At 35.6% G+C, this 25248-nt stretch overlaps 1 protein-coding gene across 3 annotated transcripts in view; it reads left to right on the forward strand.

The window, feature by feature from the left end:
• The window catches only part of LOC150105315 (ubiquitin carboxyl-terminal hydrolase 48-like), a 776830-nt gene that overhangs the window by 84546 nt on the left and 667036 nt on the right, over nucleotides 1-25248 (forward strand). For 2 of the 3 annotated variants that reach the window (XM_090394693.1, XM_090394694.1), the window contains 2 exons: nucleotides 3395-3454; nucleotides 22150-22231. In XM_090394693.1, coding sequence (XP_090250819.1) covers nucleotides 3395-3454; nucleotides 22150-22231 — 142 coding nt within the window. The remainder of the gene's footprint in view (nucleotides 1-3394; nucleotides 3455-22149; nucleotides 22232-25248) is intronic. The other variant, XM_090394696.1, reaches the window with a different exon arrangement.

A 25248-nucleotide genomic window follows, 5' to 3' on the forward strand; every position in this document is an offset into this window, starting at 1 on the left:
TAAGGTAGCCCTTCAAAATCACTCTCCAAGTTTTTAAGAAATTGTGCAAATTGGTGGTTATTGAGGCCTCTCGATCAGATGAAATTCACAGTATTTGTCATAGCCTTGAGTACGCTGCTCGTTTCCAATAGTTTGAGGCACAATACCTGCTGATGAATAATGCAGTGGGAAGATTGCAGTTTTGGAATGTCTGGATACATTTCTTTTAACTTTGCTGCAAGTCTTGATACAAAACCTTTGAAAGTTGGTATTTTTGCAAAATGTTTCATGGATGGGAATCATTTCCAAGAACTCTTCAGTAATATTCATATTGATGTCACAAGCCTGAAGAATCAGAGCAATTTGAACCATGTTGTGAATATTGAAGCTTGAACAATGACGGTTATGATTGATTAGGATCAGATCTAACATTGAAACCGTGATATAAATTTTTATTATTGCAATTATATTATAGCAGGTCATTGCATCTGTATTGTAACTATAAATGTTGTATGAAATCGAATAAATCGAATGTTGAAATTGATATTTCTGTTTTATTATTAAAAGCCGCCATCTTTTTTTTTTTTTTTTTGTAACTTTCCTTTTTTTCTTGCGGCCTGCGATGCCGCAAGAAATTGCTTTATGTGCTGCATGCATCCTGCAAGCTGCCAGTTTGACACTCCTGCTCTAGATTTGAGCAAAAGCTTCAACTTTTTCTGCATCAAAGTAAACTGGACCATGTTCACTATGGATTGGTAGGAGGAGTTTATTGTCCGTGCCAGTGGTAGCCAGTCAAATTTTAAGTTGGGGTGCTGCCTATACAAAATTTAAAAAGAATTATTATTTTTTTCCTAATCAGTAACCAATTTATTAATAAATAAATCTACAGATTTATTTATTAACAAATTGGTTACTAATTAGGAAAAAAAGAATTATTATTTTTTTAAATTTTGTATAGGCAGCACCCCCACTTAAAATTTCACCGGCTGCCACTGGTCTATGCATAAAGCTTAGGTCATTTTCCAGAGCATCTGGTCCTCTGTGTTTGAGGACTAAAGTTTTGTCTCTCATTGTTGATTTCAGTAGTTTGTTTTTTTAAGTGCACATTGAGCTTCATTCTCTGTTGAGCACTTGTTGGTATTCTGGGACCAGTGTGGTATTGGACCTGGCTCTATTCATTTCAAGGATGCAATTTTTAATATCTTCCAGAATATCTTGGTTTGTGTCCTGAATTTTAGTTAATTCTGCTTCCAGCACATCTGTGGTGGCAGCTGTTAATGCAATTATCTGCTTTTCCAAGCTTGAAATTGAGTCGTCAATTTTTTTTTTTCCCATGTGAATCAGCGGTTGAAACTGGGCTAAATAGATTCATATAGAGCAGTTGTTAGTATTGTCCCGTTGATGATAGCTAACTAATTGGAGATCTTTTCATGCTGTGAACCCAGTTGGACAATCTCAGCTCATGCTGTGAGCTGAGATGGTCCATTGCATTTTTTTGGTACTGGTGCATGATGTTTTCTATTATTGATATATCAAGAACATCAGAAAGTCCTACATTGCTATGGGACATGGGTTCTGAAGATCCTAGAATTGAGATTTCCATGTGGCAGTTGAGGATTCCAGTTTGGTTTGTAGTTCTGCTGTTTGAAGCTTTGTGTTTGGTGTTCAGGTCTCCTGCTACTATCACTACTTGGTTTGTGTCCTGAATTTTAGTTAATTCTGCTTCCAGTAACTGTTTGTTTGGAGTTATATATGAGGTATAATTTCATGTGTCTTGCATTTGCAGTTTGGACCTACCATCACCATGATTTTTATTGGTGGGATTTACAATTTTATTGTGTTCTATATTTTGTTTAATGTTCTTTTATAAGTGCTCCTCTGCAATGGCTACCACCATTCCCCACTTTCCTCAAAATAGGCAAAACTATGAACAGCTTCTGGTCAGTATGAACTTTCACTTTGAGCTTACTGAACCAGTTTCTCATGTTTCTCTTTCATTTCATGTACCTCTGTTCTTTGAAATAGCATTTTATCATATTATTTTTACAGGGACTACTTTAAGAAATCAACTGATTCCTTGCCATTTTCACAAATGACAATTTTATATTATAGATTTTTGTGAGTTGTTTTTGAGATTGATTTTTTTTTAAAGGGTTATAAATAATTAATAGTAGCTTTCATAGCTCAATAATGTTGATACCCTTTGGATTGGAAAGACCTGGGTTCAAATCCTATACAGAATGTTAAGAATCTTGATAATGTTCATCTGAACTACTCATCTGAAGGTGAATTAACTGGCTTCTTATGGAGGTGGTATGGTTTTTTCACCGAAAGCAGGTAGACTGGCTCTTTGAGAACACACATCTACAGACATGAAACTCCTGTCTTTCAGGGCTGCAGCAGCAAAATGAAAAGCCATCCACATTAAAATTACCTATAAAACTGGTGACCTAGAATTGAAGAGATGGAGGGAGGGAGCGACATATATCAAAAAATAAAATTAAAAAAATATATAACTAATCATTAAACTGGTTACATAGGATTCAAGTTTGTTTGTTTTTTCTATAAAAAAAACAAAAAACTAGAGCACAATTTATATAGATTATTAAATAAATGCCAGCTTATAACTGGAAGCTGAAAAAAAATAGTCATTTATTGTAGTAGGTACTTTTGTTTCTTTGGAAATTTTATTCTAAGAAAATGAATTTATTATTTTTTTTTTTTTGTTAAATATGAAAATTCATAGAAAAAGAACTTTTATGTTTTAAAAATTAGACTGAGATGAGTCACTATATATAGTTTTTAATAGAAACAAACATTTAATTTAGGTAAGTTGTCAGCTATTTTTTAGATATGTTGTCAGTAGTCTGGTTCACAGAGTGGATAGCATCTCAATCCTCCTACATACAAATGGATTAAAATCTCACCTGTAGTATGAAAGTATGTGAATGCCTTTAGGTAACAGATAATTCTCATTGCTGTTATGAGATCACTGTGCTACTTGGAGGCTCATAGTGGAACTTGAAAAAAGTTCTATATTTGGAAAGAACATGGTTACTAACCTTTAGCTGACCTGCTTATACTAATGTGCTGCAAGTTTGACATTTCATGGGTAGAACTGCCATAAAAAAATAAAATAAATAAACTCAAACACAGATACTACTTTTATCTATAGCTAAATCATGAATGAAAAAATTCTTAATGAACTCCAGGCCAACATTTTGCTATGTTGCTAGTTATAACAACAAAAAAATTCATGCATGTATTTTCAACATTCCAAATAGCATGTTACATAAAATAGAATAGAATTTGAAAGATACCCATATCTTTCAAAATTTTATGTTCAATATAGAAAATAATATGAAAAACTATAAAAAAAAATGTAAATTATTATTTTTTTAAATATTTTTTTTAGGAGTCGTATGTTGGATTAAAAAATTTGGGTGCTACATGCTATGTCAATAGCTTTTTGCAGGTAAGCTTGTTTTTATGTTTATCTTGTAATCAGTGCTTTTTTGTTTTCTGTCCTTAAAAAAAAAAGGAGATGCTGGCATACACCACATGATCTTTCTACTGTTGTAGTCTCTTGCATGTGTGCATCACACTGCTGGAGATTAGCAGAATGCATCATTGTTTTTGCTATCTGTAAAAATACCTTTTCAGATTTATAACCTTTTATCTTATGTTATCACTGTATTATATGGTTCAGAAATATGGAGTAAAAAGAAAGATGAAAGTAAAATACAAGCTGCAGACATGAGATTTTTAAGGGCAATTAAAGAATGCACAAAATTGGACCATATAAGAAATGAAGACATCAGAAGAGAGCTAGATATTTACAACATAAATGAAAAGATCAAGGAATATAGAGAGAAATGGAAAGAGCATTTGTTTAGGATGGAAAGATATCAGCTAGCAAAAGAAGTCAATAAATATAGACCAAAAGGAAGGGGGAAGATAGAGAGAGGAAGACAACTGCAAAATGGAAAGACTATTGAAGCCAGAACAGGCAAATGCTTAAACCTTGAGGAGAAGAAGAACCTCTTATCTTCTCAAAATAATTCTTAAAAATAATTCTTGTTTGTTATCACTATTAAAACCACCTGCAACAAATTTGTATGAATAAATCACCATTTTCATCTGTGTTTGCTTAGTATATTCAACATTCCAAATAGCATGTTACATAAAATAGAATAGAATTTGAAAGATACCCATATCTTTCAAAATTTTATGTTCTACTTAAATTTTATGTTCTACTACTAAAAACTACTATCTACCCTTACGCTCAAGATGTAAGTATTAGGATATCTAAATGTGACAGTAAATAGTGACTTCAAGTGTCATAGTATTGCAAATGTGGTAAAGATGACACAAAGGATTATCACTGTTGAAAAGGATGTTGATATTGACCAATGTCTGTTGTGGAAACTGATGTTCTCACTTGGATTCTGAAGAAAAAATATTGAAAAAAAGTGCAAAGTCTAAGCTTAACTGAAATGATATCAGTTAGATGCCAGGAGAGTTCATTGAGCATAAGATGATAAAGGGAACACAATTATTATGATAGCTATGAAGGTAGATTTAGATAGTGGTTGCAAACTTTGATAAATGCAGTCAGTTCTAGGTGTTAGATGTTAATTGCCTAGTGAAACATTATCACCCTGCTTGTTGGAGTCGCCATTGCCACATTTGGTCTTAAGAGCAGGTTCAGGCTTCTCTTCCCCACCCACACACTTTTCCTATGTAGTGTGATACCCTTCAAGAGCATGCCACTACTTAGAGACCCAAAACTTCTTCCATATCAAGATACAAGAGTAAAACAGTTTCTCAGACCTGTTTTGAGAATCAGGTCATGTGGCATAAAGCTTCCCAATCAGCTTTCACCTAATCTTGCTACCACATAACTCTTCCAGAGGGCAAAGTTCTTCTAGTGCAGTATTTTTCAAACCGTAGATTGTGACCCATTAGTGAGTTGTGAAATCAATTTAGCAGGTCATGAGCACCATTTTTTATAAAATGAAATATAATAGAAAATATCACAGTGTATCTCAGAGATTTTATGGCTTTAACACATTCATGCCAGGTGGTGTCACAAATCAAGGTTTCTTCAAAGAAGAAACTTGCTTGATGGCATATATATATATGTGTGTGTGTGTGTGTGTGTGTGTGTGTGTGTGTGTCCTGCATTGATGATTGGGCACATTTTTGTAAAGTTTTAAATATATACAGCATGCGGATTGAATGTTTTCTATTAAATTTTATTGTAAAATTAGTATTATCATAATGTATAATGTTTTTGGGAGGGGAGTTGTTTCTCATTATACAGAATTGGTTGTTTTCGTTGCAGATGTCTCCAGTTTACGCTAATTGTCACTACATATATTACATACTCTAACTGTGTCCATACTGTATTTAGTGGTACAATAAAGCTACTTGTTTTTCTTGCAGTCGCAGTATGGTGTCTGTTTTTGAGGGAATATTTATCAGTTTAGGGACATTTTCATTTGTCTTCTGCAAGAATAGACATAGTAAACAAAATCTGTTTTTTCCTATGAATAAAAATGAATCCTTCTATGTTTTATGGCAAGCACACACATGGCATTAAATAAAATATTTCCTAATTTTTGTTTATTGTTTAATTTTTTTTTTATATATAATGTATTTAAGTGTTAATAAATTTGTGTTTGATATTAACTTTGTTACGTTTTTGTTTTTACTTTATTACACATAGTAAGGGCATGTATTGTTTTGTGAAACTTTTGTTTCACTTTAGTGTGTATATGTTTTTCTTCTCTTCCCAAGGGAGAATGAGCTGACTCAAGAGGTAGTGGAGTACCAGGGCATCTGTAGTAAAAGTTGATCATGCTCCGAACGCTTCGCTATTTTCCAAAAAAAAAAAAGAAGCAGTTTGATATCTCTTGGGACCCATATCAGATAAGGAAATCCATATCAGATGGATTTACTTATCATCTTTTTGTATCATATATATTTCAGCATAATATCTAATAAGGTTCCATTGTGGTCTAAGATATTAAACTTTTTTTTGAAAGTTTTTTTTTTTTTTTTTTTTTTTTTTTTAGAACATTGCTCTTGTAGTATGAGAGGTATTGTTGAGGACATGTTATGGTAAGAAGAAGTGGTCTCTCTGTCTTTCTGTATGGATGTGACGTATCTAAGAGCATCTCCTCCATGTCACAATTCTCTATTCAACTGCTTCCAAATTAAACTCCGAAAAAAGTTTTTTAAAAAAATGGTCAATTGAATTAAAAAAAATAACTCCCTCAAATTAAATCAAACTAAATTGAAAAAACAAAATACATGAAACAAAATATCCTAACAAAAAATATAAAAAAAACCCTATAAAAACCCACCTCACCAACTTCACAGCATAAGTACCAGTGTAAATTATGTTTATACCACTCACAGACTTCTAGACTAGACCTTCTCTTTTTAACAAAAAAAAACCCCCAAACGTTAGTTTCAAAAATAACTTTCCATTCCTTTTGCCACAATGTGCCTTTGTGAGATCCACTATTGCTTGCCAGAGAAAGCCATATTTAGACTTCTTTGCTTTTGATCTCTCACTGAAGGTTTCTTTGCTCCGTTAGTAACATTCATTTGCTATATTAATCACTCTGACCTCTTCATTTTCTTATACCTGAAGCTTGATTTTTTGCAGTCCAGTTACTCAGAGACTACATTTTCCTAGATGATCTTCTTTGTTCACCTAGGAAAATGTTTGAGGACCTCCAACTATCTTCATTGCTTCTATTCTACTGATCAAACTTGGAAGCGAAGAAGTATTTTCACTGAGCAGTGATCTAACACAAATTGTATATCTGCCAATTCGAATACCTGAAAAACCCTCTCCACTCACCCAATACTTTTTGATCTTCGATATAAATTATTAAGAGAAAAATTCACTTGCATTATAAATTATTTCTAATAAACAAATGATTTCTGATGAATTACTAAGTGTTTGCTACTTATGTATTTTGTATTTCAACATAAAATTGATTTTTTTTTTTTTTTTTTTTAACCACTTCTTCCAGGGATACACTAATGGTCACTTCTTCTTTCAGTAACTCAGACAACATTCTTATGCAAGTCTTTTTGTCCATAGAATATCTCCCTCTTCAACCAATCCTAACCATTTGCTCTTTGACACAAGAGTGCCAAGTGGGATAACCTCAGGAATTTTTGTCCTTACTTTTAATGGTCAGACTCTTGCTTCCACTCTCTGAAACGCCTTTGCTAAGCAAGTTATAGATGATTCTGACTTGCATTATCGTCTTCATTCCTATTTCATCCAGAATTCCTGTCCACTTTCTAAGTCATAGTTTTAACTAGTGTGACTTACTTGACTTATCTAGGTGCTATCATCCCGGGGGACTTTTGGCCTCAAGTACCACGTGATGCCACTGGGCATATTCCTCTGTGACTATCTGTCACGTTTTGGTCTCCAGCCCGACAACCTGCAGGTCCTCCTCCTCCTCCTGATCTGCCCATCTCCTTCTCGGTCTCCCTGGCAGCCTCCCTGATCGGGGTCGGGCCTCCCACACTTGTCTCACAGCTCTTTCAGGGCCCATACGATGCATGTGCCCCAGCCACTGAAGACACCTGGCTCACAGCTCCATCAAGACGTCTGCCGAGTTGTACAAAGCATGTGTGGCAGCATTAGACCGCCTCCTCCAGATTCTGTCTGCCATGACCCCTCCATAGATACGTCGTAGCATCTTGTTCTCAAATACTCTCAGGTGGTCGGCTTGCCTCACTGTGAGAGTCCACACTTCAGCACCATAGAGGAGAAGAGGTCTAATCAGAGTCTTGTATAGTCTCGCCTTTGTAGTCCAAGACAATATACGCGAGGCAAAAAGGGGACACACTTGGTAGAGGCCACATTCGCGGCATTCACCCGACTCTGGATATCAGCTTCAACTTGTCTTCAGTCATGATAGACCCCAGGTACCTAAATTCCGTCACCTTTTAAACTGAGCAGCTCCCTCTAGATCTTGAGCAGCATGGTGACTCATGAAAAGGTACTTCATCTTCTCGGCATTTATCTTCAGACCAACATCTTCTGCATCTTCCTCAATGTCAGTAACCAGTGCCACTGCATCGCCCCGTTGATGCGTCATGACGTTCAGGTTGTCCGCATAGCCAAGAATCCTGACTTGCACCCCCATGTCAACTCCACCCTCCGCTTGCTGTCTACCTCTAATTACTTTTCCAGCACTAAATTGAAGAGAATCGGAGAAAGCCCATAACCCTGCTTCACGCCGGTCTGTACTTGAAACGGGTCCGACAAGTCACCTTCTGCTTTCACTCTTGCTCTCGAACCAGCCACACACGCACACCTGCACCATTTTTCGAAATTTTCGAGGAATTCCCAGTTCTTCTAACACCTGCCACATTTTTGGGCATATAATTGAGTCATAGGCTTCAGAAAAGTCTATGAAGATATTAAGGACTTCTGGGTTATATTCCCAGCACTTTTCAAAAACTTGGCACAGTGTGAAGAGTTGATCTATTGTAGAACGGTTCCTCTTGAAGCCCGTCTGGTAGTCACCAAGACACTCTTCTGCATATGGTGTGAAGTGCATTAACATGATGTTAGACAGCACCTTGTAACCAGTCGTCAACAGTGAGATACCCCTATAGTTGCCGCATTGAGACTTATCTCCTTTCTTACATACAGGGGTGATTGGCTACTCCTTCTACTTGGCCGTTCTTCTTGCCAGAGCAACAAGATGAGCTGCAACTGCTCCAGCAGGACGTCCCTGCCATTCTTCAGAAGCTCTGCTGGAATGCCGTCCACTCCTGGAGCCTCTTTATTTTTCAGCATGCAGACAGCACGTGTAATCTCACTAAACTTCGGCTCTTCAATATATGGTTCAGCAGTTTGGTAAGGAGTATTGTTCTCCGGTATTGCCATTCTAATATTGATGTTCAGAAAGTTCTCAAAATATCTACACCACTGAGCTAGGGCGGCGATTTTTGAGTTTGTTAGAAGATTTCCACTCTCATCTCTTATGGTTGCCGCTTGTGTCTGGGCACCTCGCATGGATTCGATCGTCCGATACATTTCCCGCCCATTATTCATCACCCTATTTTTCTCTATGCTGGCCACCTTCTCATTAAGATACTTTTGCTTTTCCCACCCTCTTCTTTATTTCTTCTTTTCCTGCTCTTCTCACCCTTTCATATGCAGCCTTCTTCCTGCTGTCCACAAGGTAGTTCAATATTGCTTCCCTTCATTTCGCTACAGCTTCTTTGCACTCTCTGTTAAACCATGCCTTTCTTCTTCTTTTTCTCTTTCCCACAGTTCTCGAGGCAGTTGACATGACTGTATTTTTGATGGTATTCCACATCCCATCAGGATCACCCTCCTCCTCTTGTAGCTCCTCAAAACGGTTCTGTAGCTCTAACTGGAAGGGTCGCTTGCCTTCTGCTGTTTTTAACTTGTCCAAGTCCCATGCAGGTCATGTGTTAGGAGGATATGAAGACTTCTGAATCACGATTCTGTGCTTGAAATCGTAGGCTACTAGATAGTGGTCGCTATCTCCATCTGCTCCTCTGAAACTCCTCACATCCGAGACAGACATCAGGAGTGGTGACGTTGATACACTATTATATGGTCTATTTGGTTAGCTGTTCTACCATCCAGTGATCTCCAGGTCTGCTTGTGCACATCTTTGTGTACGAACATAGTGCTCTTTACAAAGCATCCCGTTGCTGAGACAAAACTCGCAAGTCGGGTCCCGTTATCATTGCACTCCTCATGTAGACTCTCACTACCCACGAAAGGGTGCCCTGCATGCTCTCTCCCCAGCTTCGCATTGAAATCTCCCATAAGTCATAAGACGGTAGATCAGCACAGGTATGCTCAAGCACTTCATAAAAACAATCTTTAGTTTCCTCCGAGCTCTCTTCCATAGGCGCATAACAGTTCACAATAGATACATTTTGAAAACGTCCCTTAACTCTAATAGTGCACAGCCGATTGTTCACAGGTTTAAAATCTAAAATATTACACAAAAAATTATCACCATCAAAAAACTAAAAACGCAGTTCCAAGGACTATTCGTCCTCTGTCATCACCTCTATAGTATAGCGCATACCCCTGATTGCAGGTCGAGCCGTGGCCTGGCCAACGTGCCTCTTGTACAGCACACAGTCCAATATTATACTGTCGTAAGACATTCGTCACATTAAAAAGAGCTCCTTCTTTCATCAAACTGCGTATGTTACATTGTAAAAGTGTCCGAATTCTGAGGCTTCTGTGGTGCTTGTTTTGTAACCAGAGGTATTTTTACAGGAGGGGGTGGTTGGCCCCTCGCTAACCCTCCCCATTTCTCTGGGCTTGGGACCGACAAGGCTTCAACGGCGTCCTTTCTTGAGTCATCCACCTTGGCTGGGTTAATTTACTTTAGCAAGTGTACCAAGGCAATTTCATGAAATGAGCAAATCCAAATCTAACTTTGAATGCTCATTTCATGAGCATTCAAGCTGAACAGAAATTGCATCTGATGGACCAGCAGCAGAAAAATCTACCAAATGGCAGTTCTGATTCCTTGCAGAGGCCATCAGATGCAATTTCTGTTCAGCTGTGCTTCCATCTCTCTCTCTCTCTCACTGAGATGGCAGCACTGTTATAGCACCTAAAGATAAAACTTGCTTGCTGGATTACTCTCCTCTAACTCTTGCATAGATGATATAGGCAAATCACGGTGTATTATTTGTCTCCTGTGTTCTTTTGACGAAAAAAGACATCAGAAGAATCTTAAATCCATGGATAGTACCGAACCCTATATATATATATATATATATACTATGCTATTTTCCTATACATACATTCCTATAATAAATTTAATTTATAAATTAGGCACAGTAAGAGATTAACAACAATAACTAATAATAAATAGAACATTTGACTACCAAGAAGTGACCTCTTTAAGAAGGTCACTTCTTGGCCTGTGGAAGTTACCAACAAACTAAAACCTTTTAACTTTGGACCTCCCGAATATATGGACTTCCAAAAATACATAAACCAAATTTGCCATTACCTCCCATAGTGGATGGTATTGATTCCCCCACATATAAATTACCCAAACATTTAGCCAAAGTGCTTACACACTATACTGGCAATATACCATCACACATAAAACTCAACCCACTTCAAAGCCAGTATAGAAAACTCTCACTCTAACATACTGACATAATGGTCAGTTTTGACGTCTCCTCCCTATTCATAAATGTCCCAATCAAGGAAACCTTAGAGCTCATCCAAGCCAAATTTCCTCCCAGTATCACAGCCCTATTTCAATGAACTCAGGCTATTTCGTTTGACAAGGAAAATTCTACAAATAGATAGATTGGACACACTATACTGGCAATACACCATCACACATAAAACTCAGCCCACTTCAAAGCCAGTATAGAAACTCTCACTCTAACATACTGACATAATGGTCAGTTTTGACGTCTCCTCCCTATTCATAAATGTCCCAATCAAGGAAACCTTAGAGCTCATCCAAGCCAAATTTCCTCCCGATATCTCAGCCCTATTTCAATGAACTCAGGCTATTTCGTTTGACAAGGAAAATTCTACAAATAGATAGATTGGACAGCCATGGGTTCACCACTCTCCCCACCCCTGGCCAACTTCTTTATGGGGATTTTTGAAGAGAAAGCCTTAAACTTAATGTGAAAAATGCTACACCAATTATTGCCATAATGGAAAAACTTTTAATGGTGTAGATTGATGACCAAACTGGTTGGCATGCTTGCTTAAGGCAATCTATTCAGAATAACTTTTCATTTGTAAAAATTATTCCAAATTTTCTGCTTGTATATCTGAAATAAATAAATAAATGCTTTATTTCCATCAGATACACACATATATATGACTACTTAAAACATTATTAAACTGTAACATACATCTCCAAGTTTTTTTAAAAAAAAAAGGGATTTGCTATATGATGGTGATCTGGAATATAACTTGTTGTATGACCAGGGTATGCTTGTAATTAATAAGATTTTTCTTTTTTATTATGGTATTCTCTCCAAATGACTTTATGCATATCTTTTTTTTTTTCTGTGTACAGTAGTCTGTATTTTGTACAGAAATCCTGTCATATATCTGATTCATTTTCTGCTCGGTTTCCTTTCTTGTTGTTTAACTCCAACAAGAAAGGAAAAGTTTCTCTTCTCTCTGTGTGTGTGTGTGTGTGTGTGTGTGTGTGTGTGTGTGTGTGTGTGTGTGTGTGTGTGTGTGTGTGTGTGTGTGTACACGTACGCACGCTTGAAGTAAGTCATTGTTTGTGCACTTTACTGAAACTGTCCTTCAAGAAATTTAACTTCATTTTTATGACGCTATTTCTTCCTTCCTTTTTATACTCCTTATCAGTAATAAACTGCCTTATACCTATTACTGACATCTGTATTCTCAGTAAAATTAACCTGTTAACATAACTGCACTGGTGAACACTATGACCAGGAAATATTCCAGAATCGTGTATGTTATGCTGCTATCACAAATCATGTGTTTCAACCAATACAGAATATAATACAATTGGCTGATTCAATTATCAGCCCATTCTCATTCATTCAGTATACCTACCTACCTATAGGTTAAACCAGGGTTTCTCAAACTGTGTTCCGCAGAACACTAGTGTTCCGTGGAAGGTGAATAGGTGTTCCGCGAGAAGTTCTGGAATTTGACATTTTAGTTTTCTAAGCATTTTTCATGAAGAAATATTTTAAGTAAAAATATTCTGAGGAGAATAATATTCGTGAATATGTCGAAAAGCTCAGACCCAGAACACCTAATAACATCTGTGTATCATTAATTTTCACACATCGAAACCTTTCAACATTTGGGAAAGGGAATGCCGCTGTTTATGACGGGTTATAAAAATTGCCTGCGAGCCCATTACAACAATTGGTGTCATATACTCCGTTCTCAAAACTGAAGGAAATGACATCTGTGTAGTAAATGTCAGTGATCAAGCAGCATATTTTTAAACATGGAAATATTCATGAATTATCGTTAATTTTCACATATTGAAATCTTTCAACAATCGGGAAAGAGAATACCGCCGTTTATGACCGATCATAAAAATTGCCTGCAAGCTGATTACAACAATTGGTGGCGTGTTCTCAAAACTGAACGAAATAACATCTGTGTTGCAAATGTTAGTGACCAGTCAGCATCGAAGTATAAAGAAAATTTTTCCACTGAAATTGAAGACCAAGGTAGTCTGTATCCGGTTCTCCAATCTAGTAATACTGAATACTTTCTTCACAAGTTTGTATTGTAGAGTGAATGTTTCGAAACCGTAGTGCCGTGAATTTTTAAAAGTAATAGACCTACAGATTTAAATTTTAATATGAATAAGAGACAAGGCACTTTGTTTAATTTTGGTATTAAGAAATCTCTTATTGAAGGTATTTATGACGGAGCAGATAGTGAGTCATCCACCTCAAGCCTACGAAGATCTCCAGGATGTACAAAAGGAGGGGCAAACTAGCACACAGGAGAAAATGTCTGCATTCACTTGTAAGTACTTATAATAATATTATAAATATATTTGGTGATCAGAATAGGATATGTCAATGAAAATCAGCACAAATTAATTTAATGATGTTTGCCTGAAGAAACTATGACATGCTACAAGATTTCATTAGTCCAGTGATTGATAACTAATTTAAATGTAATTTATATTTGTCAACATGCCACACCCTATACATAAGTGTACTAATACTATTTATGATTATGCCATAATTAATTATTAATACTTATGTTAATGTATGAACTTTAAAATATTTTGAAGTTTTTACGAGTAAATTTGTTTTGACCGGGCCCTCGGAAAAAAAGAAATAAGCTAAAGCCTTTTTATTCCCGTATATAGGGAGTAGGCAAGGCGGCTTTTAAAAAAAGAATTCTTCTTACTCTTTTAACTAATTTTATAATTAATATCTGATTTATTTCAAACTGTTTAATTTTTGTTACTGAACATTTTATCAAATCATTCTTATTACAATTGCTTTTACATTATTTGATACGGTTTAGTACTTTTCTTACAAGTATTGTTACAATTCATATTTACTTTTGTGTGTTGCAGTCTTTTTTTTACTATTTTGCTTTTATATTATTCGACATTTCTTATTTATAATCTTATTGTTTTTCATACTAAAGTTACCTTTAAATGGATCCTTGTTTAAAGACAGGAACTTTAACACAAGGAGGAGCAAGTACTTCTGCTGACACATCTACTCGTATGATTGGAGAAGATATGGAATTGAAAACTGTGGTTTCTTCAAAAGCTAATATTAAAGAACAAGAGTCATCTAAGAACACACCAAAACGGAAGTACCATGAAAGTTATTTAAATTATGGATTTACGTGTATTGGCAATACACATGCTCCGGATGCAATGTGTGTTTTATGTAATAAAATACTAGTAAACAGTTCTTTGGCTCCAGCTAAACTTCGTAGGCACTTCGAAACGAAACACACTGATTACAAAGGAAAAGATATACATTTTTTTAAGAGATGATGTGACTTGCTAGAAAAATCTAAACTTCAAATGGCTACAATTGCTACTACTGAAAATGCAACAGAGGCGTCTTTTTGCTTGAGTTACCGCATTGCACTTCATGGTGAAGCTCATACAATTGGTGAGACGCTCATTAAGCCTTGTGTGAAAGACATTGTATCATGCATGTTAAATGAGCAGGTTGCTAAAAAAAATAGATGCAGTACAATTATCAAATGATACTGTTTCACGCCGCATCAACAATCTTTCTGCTGACATAGAAAAAGAGCTAATTCATTGACTTAGACTTTGCAGTGAATATTCATTGCAAATGGATGAATCTACAGATGTCGCAGGACTCACTGTATTACTAGTGTTTGTTCGTTACATATTTGATAAAAGTATTGAAGAAGATTTACTCATGTGTGAATATCTACAAGAAAAAACTACCAGAGAAGATATATTCAACTGTATTAATAATTATATTACAAAACAGGAAATCGGTTGGGACAAGTGTATTGATATTTGTACAGACGGTGCTCAAGCAATGGTAGGAAAGATGAAGGGAGTTGTAACACATATCCTGCAAGTAGCTACAAGAGCTACCAAAAGTCATTGTATTTTGCATAGACAAGCACTAGTAACAAAAGAATTCCTACATATTTAAAAACTATTTTGGATGAAGCCATAAAAATGATCAACTATGTAAAATCTCGATCACTTCAATCCAGATTATTTAAAATTTTGTGAGATGAAATGGGTAGTGCACATAATGCACTTTTATTACATACTGAAGTGAGATGGCTATTCAGAGGAAAAGCATTATTGAGGCTTTTTGAACTTCGTAGTGAGTTAAAGTTAATGGTCTTCTTGGTGTCACATAATTTAGGACAAAATTTTATTGAATTATTAAGAAATTCTTCATGGTTGATGAGTCTTGCTTATCTGGCAGATATTTTTACAAAGTGCAATGAAATTAACTTATCATTACAAGGAAAGAATATTACAATTTTTAATACAAGAGATAAAATTGCATCTTTTGATAGGAAGTTGCAATTCTGGATTTCTACAGTTGAACAGAATAATTTTGATTGTTTTCCCACCTTGCATGAATTTTTGACTGAAATAAATTCTAAAGTAAATGAAGTATCTAACATAATTTTAGAACACTTGCATGACTTGCAATCAACCCTTTTGCAATATTTTCCAAAATATTCCAGTGAGGACAATTCTTGGGTTCTGAATCCATTTACAGTGACAGCTAAGCCAGCAGGCTTCAGCGCAAGTGACTATGAAAATCTAATTGACTTAATTAGTGACTCTGATTTAAAACAAAAATACAAGGAACTGCCAATAAATGATTTCTGGACAAATTTAACAGAAGAGTACCCCAGCGTGTCAAAACTAGCTATTCTTGTTTTACTTCTTTTTACGACGACATATTTATGCGAGGCAGGATTTTCTTATTATGCTGCAACCAAATCAAAGCCCAGGAACAGACTCGAAGCTACACCAAATATGAGAATTCAACTTTCTAATATTGTGACTGATATCAAAAGAATTTGTAATTCAAAGACCCAAAAACATCGGAGTCATTAAGAACTTAATTTGCAATATACGTTTTACTATTTTTATGTGTTTTGTTTTTACTAATTAACATTTGACAATAAATGATTGTTTTTTCTTAATGCTTAGATTTATTCATTTATTTTATTTATATTTACCTACCCTACAAAACCAGCACACAGGAGAAAAAGTCTGCATTCACTCGTAAGTACTTATAATAATATTATAAATTTTTGGTGATCAGAATGGGATGTGTCAATGAAAATCAGCACAAATTAATTTAATGATGGTTTAATTAATTAATTATCAATAATTAACAATTAATTATCAATAATTAATAATTAATTACCAGTTATTAATTAACACTAAAATAAGCTAAATTACCAATTAATTATTAATTAATACATTACAAAATAACTAAGGTGTTCCGTGAACATTTCAGGATTTATAAAGTGTTCCGTCGTAGAAAAAGTTTGAGAAACCCTGGGTTAAACCATGGTAGGATGAGGACCAGACATCAGGTCAGAAGCAGCAGTCATCCTCTGCATGCTGATCATAGTTATGGAATTTTTCTTCTACCAGTTATCTGGCAGAAAACTTCCCTACCATTATGAATTGTTAAAACAAACCTTTTCAGAATTATAATTTTTTATGATTTTTTCAATAATCTTTTTTATATGGATTTATATGGATGAGATCAGGGGCGGCTCGTACATAGGCACTGCGGAACTGCTGCAACACCCCCAGTTTTTCTTGATATATAAATATATTTATTAATTTATTTATATTTGCTTATAATATTTAATTTTATCATCAACAATCCTTTACAATTCTCTTATTTTGTATAAAAAATAATAAAAATCCATCTTGTAGCAATTAGGAGGGCAAAGGACGCTAGCAGCACTGGATTTTCCACAGTGTCATATTGCTACGCGTGCAGGCATATGCATCATAGTGAGATGCGAGCTATTAGCGTAATATGGCACTGTCTGTTGCACTGTTGTTTATATGCAGTTTGCACCAGTAGTAGAGTGTTTATAGTGCTTATCGTGTTTCTCCATCTCTTTAAATATTTGGACATTATTTAAATTCATCATCATCATCAAATTCCTGCCATGTACCCGCAAGGGTGTATACAGGATATGATAGTACAACATGAAAAAAATTACATCATTACTAACTTCCTATCTACAATTTTCCTCCAAATCAGTCTGTTACTTGTCAAGACTCCAATTTTATCAGATCTTATATTTCTATCGTCTAAGGCACTTTGTACCGTATCAATCCACCTATATCTGGGTCGTTTTGCTGCCAACCTGGCAGAGAACACTTGTTTTGCTAATCTTTCTTTGCCCATTCTGTTTAAGTGACCATACCAACTGAGATTAGCTCTGCTAACGCATTCCTGGATGTTGACAATGTCAAGTTCTTTCCTAATATCCTCATTTTTAATAGGATATTGCCATTGATGCCATCTGTTCACGCCTATCATCTTTCTCAGGACTCTCATATCTGCGGTCTCAAGTCTTTGGTCAAGTGTTTTACTTCTGATCCAGCTCTCAGATCCATAAGTTAAAACTGGTTTGAACACTGTCTTGTATACAGCTAATTTAGTGTTCCAACTAATTTCTCTCTTATTCCATATGAATTTATTCAATTGACTTCCTACAGTACCAGCTTTGCTGATTCTGTTGTCTATTTCTATATTTAATTTACCACCTTCAGTAAAAATTGTGCCTAAGTAGCTGAAATGTTTCACTTGTTCCACAGGTTCTCCATTCACAACACAGTTGACATTTTAAACAATTCTGCCTATTTTCATTGTCTTTGTCTTTTTATTGCTGACCTTCATACCATATCTATTACAACAGCTATTCAATTTAGTCAGAGAATCTTGCAGACTTGTAGCGGATTTATTTAGAAGTATAACATCATCCGCATAAAGCAAAGAGCTGACATTAACATCTCCAATTTTGATATCATGTTTAATACCACTTTCCTTCATAATGTGATCCATATAGATAATGAATAACAGAGGGGATAATGTACACCCTTGTCTCACACCAGATTTAACATTAAACCATCTTCCTGTACTTCCTTCAATTCTAACTGCTGACTTACAACTCAAATAAAGACTAAGTATTGCTTGATATAATGCCCCATTGATACCATATAACTGTAGCGTATTGAATAGCTTCTCTCTTGGCACCTTGTCATATGCATTTTCCAGATCTACAAAACTTAAATACAGATCTTTGTTATATTACCATTCTTTCTCACCTTGTCGTAAAGTGAAGATCTGATCCTGACAGCCTCTATTTGGCCTGAATCCAGCTTGTTCTTCACCAAGCTTTTCTTCCACAATTCTTCTCAACCGTTTCTCAAGTATACTTGCATAGATCTTGCCAGGAACACTCAGTAGGGAAATACCTCTGTAATTCTCACATGCAGTTTTATTTCCCTTTTTATATATGGGTACTATGAGAGCTCTACTCCAATCATCGGGAATTCGTCCCTCTGTCCAGGCTTTCTGAACTATGCAGTGCAGCCACTGTAAGACTCTTATACCACCATACTTCAGGATTTCTGGTCGAATATCATCTACTCGTGCTGCCTTTCCTCATTTCAAACCTTTGATGGCTTTTTCTACTTCAAGTGTGGATATGTATTCCTGACTGCATGTCTGGTCAGTGTTTTTTACCACTGTGCTGTCATCACTGCTTGTTTCATTTACAGTTTTTCAAAGTAATTACTCCATACTTCAAGGATATCTTTTTCTCCCGTTTTCATGTCACCTTTATCATCTCTAACTCCTTTTACAGCACTCTTTCTGCCATTCCTAAGCTTCTTCAACAACCTCCAGATTATTTTGCCACCTTCTTAAATTAAATCCTTTAATTGTAATGTCTAAAAATTGTAAATCTATTACTTTAATTAAAGAAATGGATTTTATTTTAAATAATTTTGAATTATACTGAACTGTATAATTTTATCAATAATAAACAATATTTTTTCATGAAACAAAACAAGAAGAATATATTTTAGTTTTAAGTAATTTTGAATTATACCAAAACTGTATAATTTTATCGATAAGAAACAATATTTTTTCATGTTTCATTTCTTTTAAAATTTTTACCATAATTCTGATAATTTATCCAAGCACGTATACACTGTACTTATTCAAGCCATGAGCAGCCACTTGATGAGATACTAAGAAAACAAGAGAAACAGGTCGGGAGATAAGTACATATATCTTTTTATGTTTCAACTGCAAGGAATATTTTATTTTATTTAAATCATACTGCTGGATCTCTACATCACTGCAATTAATTACTACCTTTTACTAGTTTGCAGCAACCAACTGGATATTCCCCCTCAAATCATTAACTCATATGTATAAGGATGATGTCCGTTATGAACGTCATAAGCAGCAGGCTATGGAAAACAAAGTCTGAGTATGAAAAGAAACTGGCTCTGTGTGCTAAAGACAACCCACAAGAATTCTTTTGATGTGCTGCAAGTAAAAAGAAAGAATGAATATGAAAGAATAACTCTTCTAAATCGAGATGGCATGAGGGTTACAGATGCAGAAGAGATTGTTCAGTTAACGAGTGCCCATTTCGTTAAAAGCTATCAACCTGGGGAACACAACATTGAACTCACTGTTACCTCTTCACTTGATGAAGAAACGCAATTGTGTGAGACCGAGGTATTAGAGCTGTTGCACAAATTGAATAAGAATTCAGCAATAGGGACTGATGGAATATCAGCACGTGTGCTAAAAGAGTGTTCAGCTGAACTGGCCATTCCTTTTACCAGGATGTTTAATATGAGTCTCAGAACAGGGAAGATTCCGCAGGAATGGAAGGAACTTATGGTAATTCCATTGCACAAGAGTTTTGCAAAGGCCGATATATCCAACTATCGACCAATTAGTATCTCAGGAGTGGCCCTAACCAATTTTTCCAAAAAAAATTGGAAAAATTGGTTAGGGCTTGCATTCAGAAATAGGTTGACAGTGAATCTCTACTTTGCACTGAACAACATGGGTTTACTAAGGGAAGGTCATGTTTTAGCAACTTGCTCACATTCTATAATAATGTTATCATTGAACTAGACAAGGGGAATGGATACACCATGATACTTTTGGATTTTGCTAAGGCTTTTGACAGAATACAGGATAGAAGACTGTGGCATAAATTGGAGAAAATGGGTTTGAGTTATACATTAATATATTAATAGAGAGGCCTCTATTCGAGGCCTTTCTATTAATGTAGAGAAGTCCTGCTCTTTAGCTCTTGTCCCCTCTGGTCGTGACAAGAAGCTTAAGGTGGAGACTATAGAGTTTTCCCTGCACGGGATGCCGTTACATGCTTTGACCATCCTGGAAGAGTGGAGATACTCTGTATCATGTTCACCCCAAAGGGAAGGTCTTCTGCAAAGATTGCATATTAGCAGCATTCCTGATTATCCTACCTATCTTTGCATCATCAGCAAATAACTGTATGTCGCTTGTCAAATCCTTCCCAATATCAGTTCCTTCTATCCTAGAAGCTGGGATTGCTTCTTTGAGGAGAGCTCCTCTCAATCCCCAGCAAAGACTGTTTCTCCTTTCCTACTATCTCCTACCTCTCTTTTACCACAAGTTGGTGCTTGGTAGGACATATATCTCGGTACTGTCCAGAATGGACAGGGCTATCTGTTCAGCTGTGAGATCATGACTCTGACTGCCGCCTGACACTGCATATTGTCACATGAGGGTGAAGGACAGCTTAGGGTTCTATCACTTAGATGGCTGATCCCATGCCTGCGGCTGTCCAGGATCATGAAGTTAGAACTATTTCTTCCTCTATCAGCACTTACTCCACTGTTATTCAATCTCTACATTAATGATATTGGGAAGGATTTGACAAGCGACACAGTTATTTGCTGATGATGCAAAGATAGGTAGGGTAATCAGGAATGCTGCTGATATGCAGTCTTTGCAGAATGATTTGAATAGGCTGGAATTGTGGGCATGGGAAAATGGGTGTCAGTTCAGTGTCAGTAAATGTAAAGTGATTCACTTCGGCGTGATTAGATATCCAGTGTCGTATTATATTAGTGGGATTAGGCTAGAAGAAACTGATGTGGCTAGGGATCTTAGAGTGTTAATAGATTGGAAGCTGAAGTTCAGGGGCCATGTGACAAAGATTGCAAATACAACTCAAAAGATAATTGCAATGCTGAAATGAACGTTCACATGTAAAGATAAGGATGTTATTTTGCCTCTTTACAAGGCCTTGATAAGACCTCACTTGGACTATTATGTGCAGGTCTGGTCTCCTGATTTTCATTGTGATTCTCATATATTGGAGAGAGAGTACAAAGGTATGTGTTAAAAATGATATCAGGATTGTGGAATACTGAGTATGAAGACAGATTGAGAATTTGTAGACTGCAGACACTAGCAAACAGGAGAAAGAGGGGTGATATGATTGAGACTTACAAACTTCTGAAAGGATCATACATGATTTCAATTAATGGAATTTTTCAATTTATGGAGGTTGGGGAAAGGATGAGAGGGCATCCTTGGAAGCTGAGAATGAAGGCCACCAAGAAGGGTGTGAGGGCTAGATTTTTCTCTCAGAGGGTGATGCATGGTTGGAATGGATTAAGTTAATAGAAAATAGAGTTAATAATAATAATAATTAACTCTATTTTTTCTGTACAAATTAAACAATAATAGTTCAAGTACAGATCCATGTACTTGAGCCATTAACTTGCCTTTTCTGGTAATAGTTTTTGTAGCATTGAATATAAATATATATGTTTTTGATCATTTTTAAAATTTTTTTTCAGATGTATTAAAAATAACCATAATAATAAAATAATAAAAATATATACTGTCACTATTTTAAATAGTTTAGCCTTTTCATAAAAATTAGATCCATTATAAATAAAGTATTATGCCATAAAGGTTTTTTAAGATTATTAGTTTCAGAAATTTCAATATCTCAACAAGCAGTTAGTTGTCTGCTGTTATTTTGGAAAAAATTAATTCATTGGCAGTGCTTTATATTAGGTATGGTATCACAATCCAGTTCTTAGGAAAGCTATATACCAGTGGAAGCCCGAGGAAGATCCACAGGAACTTGAAGGTATAGGTAAGTTGCTTAAAATTAATCTACATTTTTTTTTAAATCTTGAAAATCTTTTTTAAAATTTAAAAAGTTTTAAATGTTTAATATATTTTTTTTTTCATGTAACAGTCCATGAAGGTCAAGTTTAGATTTCATTACCCAAACCTAGGAAACAAATTTAAAAAAAGTTCTTAGCTAGGTATAATGTGGAATTCTTTTACTTTCATAACACAGGAAGGCCAGCTGAATATTTTTCATGTTATTTGCTGACATATTTCTGTAATATTTTCTTATAGTTGAGGAGAAAAAATTCAATAAGTTATGGGAAATTATGGTGCTTGTATGTTCAATACAATTGACTATCCAATACAACAAACTATTATTATGGCCCAAAGTTTTCTATAGTGAAAGTTGATGACACACATGCACACACCTTAAACATACATGGAACAGTTAATCGACAGTAGGAAATTAATATGTGCCAGGCAAACTGTTTGCTCTCTATGGATGTTTAATATACTGCATGCAAAATATCCTCTGAGTTGTATTTGCAGTTTTTGCAATCTGACCTTGGAACAATTTTTCTGTGCACTATAACTCCAAGATCACTAGCTTCATCAGTTTCTTGCACCATGATCCCACCAATATAATATGCTGTTGGAAATTTCATCATGCCAAAGTGCATATCTTTGCACTTACTACATTGAATTGATGACCATTATCATTTTCCCACTGTTTCAGCTTATTCCAATCATTCTGTAAATCAGTAGCAATCCCAGTTGTCCTGCATATCCTTGCATCATCAGTGAACAATTGAACATCTCCTGTCAGGTCATTCCCAGTATCATTAATGTATAGCTTGAATATTAGTGGTCCAAGAACTGATCCTCAAGATATACACTGGTCACCTTAAATCTGGTAGATAACTTCCCATCCCCACATATATCACTTTCTGATATCATCTTATCCAGATCAGTTATATTCCATTCAATTCATATTCAGTTATGTTCCATTCAATTCATATTCAGTTATATTCCAGTTCAAGAATTAGCTATCCGTGTGGTATCTTATCAGATGCCTTAGCAAAAGTCCAGCAGTATTGTAGTGTATCCATTACCTTTACTCAGTCATAACATTATTATAAAATATGAACAATTTACTCAGGCATAAATCCCCCCCCCCCCTTTTAGTAAGCCCATGTTGTTGTTTGTAAAGTATAGCTTGTCTCTCAACCCATTTCCGTGTGTGATTTCTTACCAACTTCTCTAATATCTTCACCACCACCCCTCTAGAGATACTGATAGGTCAATAGTTAGACATATCAGTTTTTGTACTAACCTTGTAGAATGGAGCCATTATACATTCTTTTCATTCCTGCGGGATCTTTCCTAAGCTGAGACTCGAGTTATACAAACACATTAAGAGTGAAGCCAATCTGGCCGAACATTCCATTGTGGCAATAGGGCAGATGTGCTGATATCCCATCTGGCCCTATTGCCAAATTCATAGCCTTGTTATGAAATAGCTCTTCAACCTCTTCATCTCTTCATCCAATGTAGTGCACCATGTTACATACACCTGGTTGATAGATCTTAGTGAAGTGAGCAGTCATTATTTGAACAGTCTCCAGGGAGTCAAGTACTCGTTGAAAGATTTGAGGACTCATTTCCTCTCTCTGCTTCTGACACCAGGATACCGTGTGCATTCACTGAAGTTATTCTTTCATATTCATGTTTTCTTTTACTTCCAGCATAGTGATAGAATTCTTAGGTTATTTCTTTTCATACTCTAATTTAGCTTTTTGTATACAATACTACTATTTATATATTTCATACCTCCCCTCATTCTTATTCTCATGATATTCCTTCCACATCATCTTATAGATCTCTTGCTTAATAAGATTGTACATCTATTTCACACAAATCTGAAAATAAACCCCAACTCAACATCACCAGAGTTAAAGATCGGTACTATCAACGTAAAAAGCCTGAATGGCAAAGAAATGGAGCTAACTGAGTAATTAGATAAGTACCAGATCGACATAATAGGGGTGACTAAAACAAAAAAGACCAAAACTGGTGAGATCTTTCTGAGCAATAAATACAAAATGTTATATTCAGGCAATGACAATCAAGGAAAAGAAGGAGTAGCCATAGTATTCAACACAAAATACGAGGCTAATCTTCTTGAATGGCAGTCAGTCTCAAGTAGAGTAATGTGGGCAAATATGAGAACGGGGAACTGGACAATGAGACTTATTTGTGCCTATGGTCCTACAGAAGGTTCTACTAAGGTAGAAGTGGAGGAATTTTTTGAGGCGTTAGAAAAAGCAACTGACACAATGAAAAAGGAAAAGTTGGTCCTTGTTGGGGATCTAAATAGCAGAGTAGGAAATGATTGTGAGACATACAAAAATATTTTGAGAAAATTTGGAGAAAAGAGCAAAGCTAATAATAATGGCAAATATCTGTTGGATTTCTGCTCAGGACATGGACTGGTTATTACTAACACCATGTTCCAACATAAAAATGTGCACAAATTCACATGGAGAGAAGAGGCTAGGAATAAGAAAAGTCTGATTGACTATGTTATTGTTGATAGTGATGTTTTCTCCCTGGTGCAGGACACCAGAGTGTACAGAGGATTTGAAATTGGAAGTGATCAGTATTTAGTCTTGAGCAGGATAAAATTGAATTTCATATTGAAAAGAATGACATGTAAGAACGTTTTAAAGCGAATAAAAGTTGAGCAGCTCTCAGATGTGAGCTGTAGACTAAAATACACAAAGATTATTGAAGAAAAAATGAAAGAGTTTGAGAACAGGAATCAAACCTTGGAGATTCAGTGGCAAACTCTGAAGAAAACATTGATTGATTCTGCCAGAGAGGCATGTGGTGAGGTTGTCTGTAAGGATAAAAAAATCAGAACTCCCTGGTGGACACAGGAAGTTAAAGAGGCAGTGAAGGAAAAGAAGAAAGCATTCCAAAAGTTCATGTCAAATAAGTCAGCTTGTGCTCTTAGAGAATATAGAGACAAATGCA

This window comes from Typopeltis vanoorti, chromosome 6, assembly GCF_054136105.1.
Source record: "Typopeltis vanoorti isolate ZY-2024b chromosome 6, IOZ_Tvanoo_1.0, whole genome shotgun sequence".
Classification (NCBI taxonomy): Eukaryota; Metazoa; Arthropoda; class Arachnida; order Uropygi; family Thelyphonidae; genus Typopeltis; species Typopeltis vanoorti.